General features: G+C 39.8%; 1 protein-coding gene across 1 annotated transcript; it reads left to right on the forward strand.

Moving 5' to 3' along the window:
* Positions 1-5,583: 5,583 nt before the first annotated feature.
* On the forward strand, positions 5,584-6,639 carry LOC102196584 (troponin T, cardiac muscle isoforms). Its single transcript, XM_074312093.1, has one exon. It carries the CDS (start codon positions 5,657-5,659, stop codon positions 6,446-6,448), a length of 792 nt encoding a protein of 263 aa, XP_074168194.1. The 5' UTR covers positions 5,584-5,656; the 3' UTR covers positions 6,449-6,639.
* The last annotated feature ends 3,996 nt before the right edge of the window (positions 6,640-10,635 follow it).

The following is a 10,635-nucleotide window of genomic DNA, read 5'->3' on the forward strand; positions in this document are numbered from 1 at the left end:
AATGGGAATCTGCAGACCCAGGCTGTACATTCACTGCCATGATAGGTGTGTGTGTGTGTGTACCTTTGTTATACACACGCTTAGATAAAGTGGAGCTGTATATCCTTATAACCTAACTATTAAGGTGGCAAAAAACAAAAAAGTCAGCCATAAGTCTGTAATCATTTTGTTAGGGTTAGGGTGATCTGCACATTTATACCAAGAATATATATGTTCTTCCGTTTTGTTATAATTTCTGAATCTGTTAATCTGATTCCATACAGTATTACCTCAACAGAGGTCTGTGAATCTTACAAGAGGCTCATTTAACTGTACTGCATTATTTTAACCACAAGAGGTCACTGTGAATCCAGGGTAGACAGGTAAAGGTTTAATAATAATAATAATAATAATAATAATGGATTGGATTTATATAGCGCTTTTCAAGGCACCCAAAACGCTTTACCTGCTTCATGCCCATGTGGGTATTCAGTGTTTTGAAAAGAAGGCAACATGACTTAGGTTCTTGAAGACGTTTTACTTCTCATCCAAGAGGGTTCTTTAGTTCTAAAACAGCAGGTGGACAGTCAGAGTCATATTTAAGCTTCAAAATGTAGAGTTGGATGTTTCAAGACCGGTCTTGGTCTCGAGACCACTTTTACGTGGTCTTGGTCTTGTCTTGGTCTCGCTGTCTCGGTCTCGCTGTCTCAGATCGACATAGTAGCTGTGTCCCAAAACGTCAGCTGCATCCTTCGGAGGCTGCATTTGAAGGCCGATTACGTCACAGCCAGGCGAAGAAGGCTGTCCTTAGATTAGAACTGGACTGTCACCAGCCTCAGGCTCTTCACCTTTTTAAAGACAAAGCAGTCATTTAGATAAAATATTAGATATTGTTTACCTGTAAATGCACAAAGACAATTTAGAAATGTAATTATTGTCAAGAGTGAACAAGCACCGATAGTGTAATCTACAGCTGTGGCCAAACCTTTAGAGAATGAGAAGTGTTGTTTGCTTATTTACAAAGTTTGCTGTTTCAGTGATAGTTGTATATCATATTATATCACTTCAAACAGGTGATCCAGTAATGCTGCACTAATGAATTAGACAAACATGTCCTTTGCAAAAATATTTTCACTCTCTGTTTCCGGAGGTGCCCGCCCTTTGCAAAAGTGCCCAGCTTCTGTCCTCACAAAGACAGAAGCACATGAATACACCCACAAAAGAGCACGCACACTCTCGCAGGCACGGCCTCACTCTGCCATTGTACCTGATGCGGTTCTAGTAGATGTTATCCATGATGAAGCTGCTTATCTGTCGGTAGTGTTGGCCTTTGATGGTGCCGTGTCGAGGAGCCTGGATGACGCTGAAGACGATGGACTCCGCCTGGAGGAAGGTGGTGTAATAGAAGGGAAAATGCAGGGAAAGGAAGGACGGCTCAATGATATCGCCTGCAATGTCTCCCTAGGATGAAGCTACATAAAAATTCAGGAATCCGCTTCCAAATATGTATAGTGGCGAACCTTAATATCACTTTTGGGTGTTATTCTCTAAAACTCTACAATAAGGCAGTAGAAAATAAATCTTCAAGTTTTTACTGAGAAATACAGATTTATTGGATTAACAGTGTTGGATTATCCCTTAAACCAGCTGGTTAGTTTAGCCAGCTTAGGTAATGATCTCAAAATAAACATTCAGAGGTCCAGCTCTTCTCTAAAGTGGTAACTGTAGTGCTTTGGGATGATTCCACACATGATGCCAATTAGTTCACAAATCATACCAAGCTTCAAAGATATGACCTGTTTATATTGTGCAGCTCATAAAGAGAATCAGATGCTTAAAGAAGGAAAAAGGCAAACAAGCTCATTTAAATGACTTCATACATATTATTATCTTTACAATATACTGTACTATGCTTTCTTTATCCCAAATGTTGGTATATTTACATATTATGTAAGCAAAACATAAATAGAATGAAGGGATAAACAAGACAAACAAAGTAGAACTGCTTCCTTAAAAGTGACCTTTTCCTTCCTATTTCCCTGTTTCCTGTGTATTATTGTAGAGTTTGAGGCAACTTTCTTTAAAGATATAATAAGCTTTGGAATCAAGAAGAACAGGTGTGCAATGGAAACCTGAGATGAGAGGAAAAATGTGACATGACACTGATGATAATTTGGATTTAAAAAAAATTACATTTAGAATCCCTATATATCAGTATTGTTAAATAAATATTACTAAAACAATCAAAGGAAGTAGAATTGTATTTATAGTTTTAAGGATACAAGACATTTTAGGAAAATTTGACCTTATTTGACCTTGAAGAAGAGGTCATAGGTCCAGAGTAACGTGATATTTAGAATGCCCATAATTCAGTCCCTGTATGTCTGCATGTTGTCAGTACAACAAATGGCAGTAAGGAACACAATTTCAAATTGCTCCGTATAACATTAGTTTCAGTTTTTATAGCTTTAAATAATACAGCTTTTCTCCAATTTTTGAACAATAAATCACTTATTTGACCTTGAAGGCCTTGGTGGATGTATGCCAAATTTTAATGGATTGTTAACACCAGCCCTTCTGCATCCATACAAAGAATTCACTCAAAACCTTTCCAGCTGTCATGTTTACAGACAGAAAGACATACACCCAAAACCATAACCTCTTTGGCAGAGCAATGAATTTCTAAGAGGAGTAAAAGAAAACAGCAAGCAGAGGGAATGTTAAAGCGGCTCAGTAAAGAGCGACAGTGCAGGGTAGATATAAATGATTCACATGAGAAAGCAGATGATACTCTGCTAGACAGATGTGTTATTTACGCTCTGGAATCTTTCCATTTATTTACTTTTACATCTAAAAAAAGTTCCTTCAAACACTTCTCTCGTTGTTCTGTAGAGATGTAAGCCGGTTAGATTAAGAGTAAATATACTGGAAGTTTACTCTGTTTCAAGCTGCTAACCAGCAGAGGGTGTGGCTATTTACTTATTTATAGCCCACATCCTTTGCTGCCTCCCTTTGCTGATAGACACAGTTGTCCCTTGCCACCAGCAAACCACCAGTGCCTTGATTACACTGGAACCACCTGCTGTCCTCATGTCGCTCTCAGGCATGCTCAGTGCTCTCTTGGATTAGACAGTTGTGGAACCTTCTCACGGGCATTAAGATTTGTGTTGTGGACCTCTCAGGCCACACATAGCCCATCTTCACTTAGCTGGAGCTCTAGATGATTTATAACAAGACTGAAATTTAATCCCATGGAGATAATAATGTGTTGTCTGCCACATAGACGTATAGTAGAATAGCATCAGAAGCTTTATTCTAAGCAGGCCCAAGTTAATTGGGAATCTCAGGCACCACAGAGCACCTGTCTCTTCCTGTCAGTGACCTAATCCTCTAAAAACTGTGTCTGCCCTTTTCCTACTGATAACTCAAGACTTGGGAACATAAATTCGTGATAGCCATATATAAATGTTGTCGTGCGGGAGCAATTACGCTTTAATCCACTCTGCGCTGATGGCAGAGAGCCTTTAATAGCAAGAATGTTTTAATTACATTCCAGAGGAGACAAGGCAGGGCTGAAAAGCTCATCTTACACCACATTGTTCTTAGTAAAGGCTGTTTGTTGGGTCTGTCTTTCTGCAGAAGTTCTTTATTTTTTTCAACACAAATATAAAAGCTCAAGCTTATAAAATAACAGATCAAGCTTCAATCTCTGGAGATGAAAAATTAAGTAAACACAGAAGTGGCAAAAAGACTGCAATTCCTCGAATGGCCACTTGAGGCTGTCTTCAATCAAATCCCTTAGGCTACGTTCACACTGCAGGTCTTAATGCTCAGTTCCGATTTTTTGATCAAATCCGATTTTTTTGTCTGCTTGTTCACACTACAAATAAAATGTGACAGCAAACGGGCTCTAGTGTGAACCCTCAAAGCGGCCCGCATGCGCAAAAGAAGCTCCGTTCAGACCCAGAGCAAACAGTATTGTTTGACTGATGGCCCTTAATATTAAGAGTTGGGTCGGATTTGAAAATGTCAGATTTGTGCTGTTCAAACTGTCGTAACATGATCGGATTTGGATCGCATAGGGTCAAAAAAGTCGGATTTGATGCGCTTTCGCCTGCAGTGTGAACGTAGCCATAAACTCCCATATGAAACTGAAATGAAAACTTACATTATAACACTATTTAAAGTTTAGTACGATTAGTTGTTTTGACCTGTGTGGTATGAGTATGAATGAAGTATGAATGTCATGGTAATTTGGGGCTTATAATTATGACTTTAAACAGTTGTTTTTAATCAACTGATCATTCCAGTGTGGAATGATCACGACACATGCAACTGGTTGGGGGTGAGTGGATGAAGGCAGGACAAAGACATGTTCTGGAAAACGTACATTACTCAAAAGGGATAGAATAATTCAACCCGGTTTTCCATCAGGACAATGATCCCAACATAACGACTATTAAAGCCCCACCTTCAACCATATTGAAAATTTGTGGGATATAGTTAAAAGGCAGGGCTTTGCGAGGAAACTACCAATTCTGCCAAGAAGCGTGGTCAGATATCCACCAGAATTAATGCAGAAGCTTGTTAATCTGGTCGAGATGCAACTTACTAAGCGGCACATCAACAAAGTATTGGTTGGGGTGCATGCATATATATTTTTGAGCCTGTGTAAATGAGCAGAAATCTAAAATAAATACAAATTTATATCTGCTGTACATTCACTCAAAGAAAGTATTTCAACCTCAAATTACACTGATATTCATGCTATGGTGAGTAGACGTAAACAATAACTCTATGACATGAAGGTGATCTGTCTCTCCAAACTCTTAAACTAAAGACTCCTAAAATCAAGCAAATTATCTAATAGCTAGACTTTGAAATTATATTGAAAATCCTTTCAAAATGTTTTATTGTTCCCTCATGTCTTAAAGATGTTTCTTTTGTAATGTACGCTACTATATGTAGTTAGGAGCCTGCTCTTCTTCTTATATGTTCCTTTTGTAGGTATGTTTGCATGCTTCACGAGTACTCACTTGCTCTTGTTATTATTTTTCCCTGGTTTCTCTATATAAGCAGCACACTGGAGCACTTTGTAAGAGAAATTCCTATAGTGACTTAAGCACTACGTGGTTTCAAACTCCAGTGATGCATGAGTAAGTTCCCTGAATTGTGTACACTGTGAAATATCTAAAGCTAGTGGGATGGGTCATATTTGCAGAGACTCTTGGTACATTATTCTGTCATCATCTTTTATTTGCTTCCACATTTCTTTCTTTAATCTGTGCCAGTGGCTCAGTAGTTCTTTACATATGTGCCTTTGGCTTTGTGAGACTGGAAAGCACAAGTGTGTCTGTGTATGCATCTGCTGTGTATCCGAAATAGTCCCTCATCTTGTCCTTACAAAGGAATGAGGAGCTGTGCAGGGTCAGAGAAGGCAGTAGGGGGGTCTGCAGGGGATAAATGGGTGGGTGTGTGGCTGTGAGGACTTGGTGAAGGAGAAAATAGATTATTCCATCTGTCTCAGAATCTGCCCTGCTGCTGACCCACACCCAGGAGACGGTGGTCACATGGTAACCAAACCTTTAAAAACTCCCAACATGCTCACCCAGGACTCCAACTATCTCCAGACACCAGCTGGTCTTGGTGCTCACACTGCTTTCTCTGAGACACCATCATGTCAGACACAGAGGAATTTGTGGAGGAATACGAGGAGGAGGTGGAAGAAGAGGTCGAGGAGGAAGAGGATGACAACGAACAGAGGCAAGCGGAGCATGAAGGAGAGACCAGACCTCGACCTAAAGCAACTTATGTGCCTAATATGGCTCCTCCAAAGATCCCAGATGGAGAAAAGGTGGATTTTGATGACCTGCATCGCAAGAGGCTGGAGAAAGATTACAATGACCTCCAGACACTGATTGAGCTGCATTTCACCAGCCGTCAGAAAGAGGAAGAAGAACTGATGGCGCTACGTAACCGCATTGAACGCCGCCGCGCTGACAGGGCCGAACAACAGCGTGTTCGTGCAGAGCAGGAGCGTGAGCGCCAGACGCGGGTTGCCGAGGAAAAAGCAAGGCGCGAAGAGGAGGCAGCCAAACTGCGGGCTGAGGAGGAAGCCAAGAAAAAGATGGCTTTCTCCAACAAGTCATTCGGTGGCTACCTGCAGAAGGTGGACCAGAAGAAGGGCAAGAAGCTAACAGCTCGTGAGGAGAAGAAGAAGGCCCTGATGGAGCGCAGGAAGCCGCTCAACATCGACCACCTGAGCCAGGAGAAGTTGGTGGAGAAGGCACAGGAGCTCTGGCAGTGGCTCCACCAGCTGCACGCCGAGAAGTTTGAGCTGGCAGAAAAGCTCAAGAGGCAGAAGTACGACATCCACGTGCTACGAAATCGTGTCAACGACCATCAGAGGTGGTCGAAAACATCGAAGACCTCCCGTGGGGCCAAGGGCAAGTCTGGCGCTTGGAAGTAAGCACCTTGTGGAAGCGCACCACATTCCTGCTGGACTATTTGGTCACCAAATTGTATGATAAAAGCTATCCAAGCAGCTGTGCGTAGATTGAGTTGGACTGCAATGATTCAAGCAAAATAAAGTCAAGGTTGAATGATATCTGTGAATGTTCTATTGAGATTGAAGAAGTTAATTTGTCTGATTTAACTCAATATGAATGCGTGGTGGTTTTATTTTACGACGCCACAAGAGGATGTCTCGTGTTTCATTTTTCACAAGTGAAGCTGTAAAAAGTCATCGAATAGTGTTGAATCTTCCCCTCAGAAAACTATACCTTTTATTATAAGAAAAGAAAGTTTTTCTTGTCACAATACAAGAAAAATGGGCAAAAGTGGCACTGGTTAGGTGGTGGATGATAGCTGTAAAGTCAAACAGGTGCTGCACAGCTGAGTTTTATGTAGCTAATTTAATCTCTGAAGCTCCTGCAGCACTTAGAGCAAAAAGGCCACTAAATGTTGACTGATAGCAGTTTTAGGTTTGATGATCTTAAAAAGTACAGAAAATTGTTTTAATGTACAAGTAACAAATTCTTCTTTATGATCATGGGTGTAAATCACAGTGTCAGTTATTTAAAGCGTGCTCCTGTATCAGCTGAAATCACATAATGAAGTAATATAAAATAAGTGTATTTGTACAAATCCACATGGAATAATGATTGGCTGTTAGACTATTTTTTTCTGTTTCCTAAACACGTCTTTATTTAATGATTCAAGTCAAAATGACAGGTCACAAGAAAAAGATAGCATAGGATTTTACTCATATAATTCCCATCAAATATGTGACTTTATCAGGTTGTATCATTGAGACTGATTACAGTTTAAAAGTAGACAAGCAAGAAAACTGATGATCCACCGGAGAAGGAAACCAAAAGGGAACAACAAAAGGAAGAAAAAAAGAACCCCTAAAAAAAAAAAAGACAAACAAAAGAGCAGCGGAAGCACAAACAGCTGACCTGACTATATGTTCATCACACAGACAAGTGCAAAGCAGGGAAAGGAACAAAACCAAAATATGAGACATGAGAAAGCCAACCTTCAAACCTTCAAAATACAACAGGAAGTAACCAGGAAAGAAATAACCAAGAAAGAAGACGATGCAGCGCACAGGCGCATCATATCTAACTTTTCAAATGTTCCAGTAGAATACAAGCAAAGAGCTTTCTTTTAGCTCATTCCAATAAAATGCTCAGTGCTAAAAAGTTCAATGACTTAACCTTGTAAGTTGTGTATTTAAAGGTGCAGTCGGTCATTTTTTTTTGAGAAAATAAAAATAATCATGTTTTTGTCTTCAGTTTTCTCCATTATCCAACCAGATTCTTAAATAAAACGTTTTCTTTTTTTGACCATGAAGGGTTTCATTGGATTAAAGCAAGCTTCTTTTGACAAGAGACACTCAGAATTCATTTAAGTTTGTTTTTTTTAATAATAGCATAGAAAGCCCTGCATGGTCAAGGTCCTGCACATATACCAGAGCTAGTGAGACCTTGTAACAGCAGAGGGCCTCCAAGATAAACTGAATAGAGTGTTTAATAAACTACTCCATGCTCTTATTTTAAATTCAGAGGCAACAACTTTTGAGGTTGTGGCTTTTGAACTTTGGAGCAGCCTTCCTGAACCCGTTAGGTCGGCTGGATCGGTGGCTTATTTACTTTTCCTTAATCTTTCACCCATTTTGGGGGCTATAACACACATCTAAGGTGTTTATGAAAGAATGCATGAAGGAATGAGTGTAAGACCTTTTATTTGAATCTGTGTTTGAATGCTGGGACGTGTACACTTCCTTTCAATTTCTGTTACAAAAAGTGCTGTACAAATCCAGATTTAGTAGCATACGTTATTTTGTATTGACTAGAAGATTGATGCCCACGGTCATCCCGTTTCTCTTTAATTATTATCTGTCACATTGTGGCGATCTCTTTGCAACATTATAGTCCAGTTTGTGTCCACTGCAGTCCCGCTCCACGTTAAATGACTGTCAGAGCTTTTAGCAGTGACATGGTAATTCCACTAGATGGCACTAGAAAACCAGTTTGAAGCATTTAAGCGTTAAGGTAATGTGAAAAACACACCCAGGAGACATTACATAACAAAATGTTCACATCTGCACCATAAAGGGTTATAATAATTACCTGGTTGCATTCAGGTTTATTGAAGACATCTTAGAGAAGCATAAAATGTTCAGATCATATACCTCACACAACTGGACGATGTAGTCTGTGGAATTATTGCACATAATTGGCAATAATTATGGTACGATGGCTCCATTTTATGTAGCTATGCAGGTATAGGGTTTGCAATTACGATACATGATCCTGATTAAATTCACAAACGTTAAAGGTTTCGAGCTTTTATTGTTTGCACTTATTCCTTCGGTGTAGTTTAAAGGAAGTGAGGTAAAGTGAAATGCAGATAAATGATAGCAGATGATTTGTAGATTCAGACTTTTTTCTGTATCTATTTGCTTCTGTGTAAACCAGCTTTCTGATTGTCCAGCATGGAAAACATCCTCTTTACCAACAGTTAACTGCAGTGCAACATAAATTATCATTAGACCAAGCTGTGGGGAAATTTCTCACCCCCTGTGGCTTTTGATTGTCATTCAGGCTTAGATCGCCTTACTGCTGTTTTGCTGTCATGGCGCTGACAAGCCATTAAAGCTTTCCAGACACGGCGGTATACCCACAGGTTACCATAGACACGGGGAGGACCTGTCTGCACAATCAGGTCTCTATACCCCCCCTCCAGCCTCACTATGCCTACTCTTTCATACACACCAGCTAAAGGTATGGTGCGTATATTGATGATGTTGTGACAAATGCCTGACCTGACAGCATCGGGAAGCACCAGAGCACCAATCAAACACCTGTGTCTCACCAGGGAACAAGAAGTTCCCAGAAGTTCTGCTGCTGAAGTTGGTAACAAGTCGTTTCCTGATGGCGGCAGCTTTGTAGTCCTGAGTTCCCTTTAGATTTGAAGGAAAGCTTGCAAGGAAGGAGTTGAAACATGTCTACTCATATCAAAAAGGCTGTGTGTGTGTGTGTTCACAGCAACTGCAAGGTCATCAGGGGGGGGGGGGCTGTTCTGTGCTCATTAGTACCTTTTTAGAAAAGAGGAGAATGCAAGTGCTGCATGATTGGCAGCTCCTGGGCCACATATTCTATTCTGACCAGAATCCTATTATGTGGTCAGAATAGAATATATGGTGTAGGTTTGTTTTATTTGGGGCTATTTTGTTTTGCATGTCATGGTCTGAGGAAATAAGACATCAAAGCTTTCTTACTTGTCAAAAATCACTGACAGATGAAAGACATTTTTAGCAAGCAAATTGCTCAAGATGACGGTTTAAGAGCCCTGTCATCAGACGTGATATTTTTTTTGGTTTGATGTGACACTATTTAGTAATGCTTTGAATACTCCTCATTGATGTTTTTCTGTTCATCCATAAGTATTATTATTTTTGTTTTCCTGGCAGCTATAAAACAGAAAATGGAAAGACATGTAGTATGATGTATGTGTAGCTGAATGATACCAGATAGCCAATATTGGCAATCATGGCTGTATTTGAATTAACTGCCTGGAAATCCAAAAATCCAATATTATCTGGGCTCCGGTAGCATACAGTATATTCTTGTACCTCTATGTGGTTATAATGCGCACTTTACACACTAACTGGAGTCTGACCAACAAAAGCAATATTTTGCAGCATTTACCTGATTTAGCCATTTCAGAAGTTTAGGCATTTTATTAGCTCACTTTATTAGCTGGAGGTTTCATTCTGATCTGAGCACAGTACACAAGAATCGCTTTTACCTGCAGCACTGATCACTCAATTTAAACTATTTAGTAGCATAAAGATTCTCTGTTGGAAAATTTAGATTGTTTTTTTAATACAAAATATTACTGTATTACTAAAATATTACTAAATAGTACGCATGTTGCATACTATTTGTGTCCCATTAGATCAGGGATGTCAAACATAAGGCCTGGGGGCCAGAATCAGACACCAATCTGGCCCACTGGATAGTTTTGGAAGATGTGAAGGAGGACACACGTTTTGGACTTTTAATGCAATGACCTCTTTAAGAGCTCCTCTACAACCATTCATACTACAACAAGGTAATTAAGTTATAGATTACAATTAAATGATAG

The sequence above is a fragment of the Pundamilia nyererei genome, unplaced genomic scaffold (genome assembly GCF_000239375.1).
Source record: "Pundamilia nyererei isolate P.nyererei 1_Seehausen unplaced genomic scaffold, PunNye1.0 scaffold00192, whole genome shotgun sequence".
NCBI lineage: Eukaryota > Metazoa > Chordata > Actinopteri > Cichliformes > Cichlidae > Pundamilia > Pundamilia nyererei.

Bases quoted from the DNA above. Each gene is read 5' to 3' on its own strand.
- LOC102196584 (XM_074312093.1), top strand. From the start codon at position 5,657: ATGTCAGACACAGAGGAATTTGTGGAGGAATACGAGGAGGAGGTGGAA.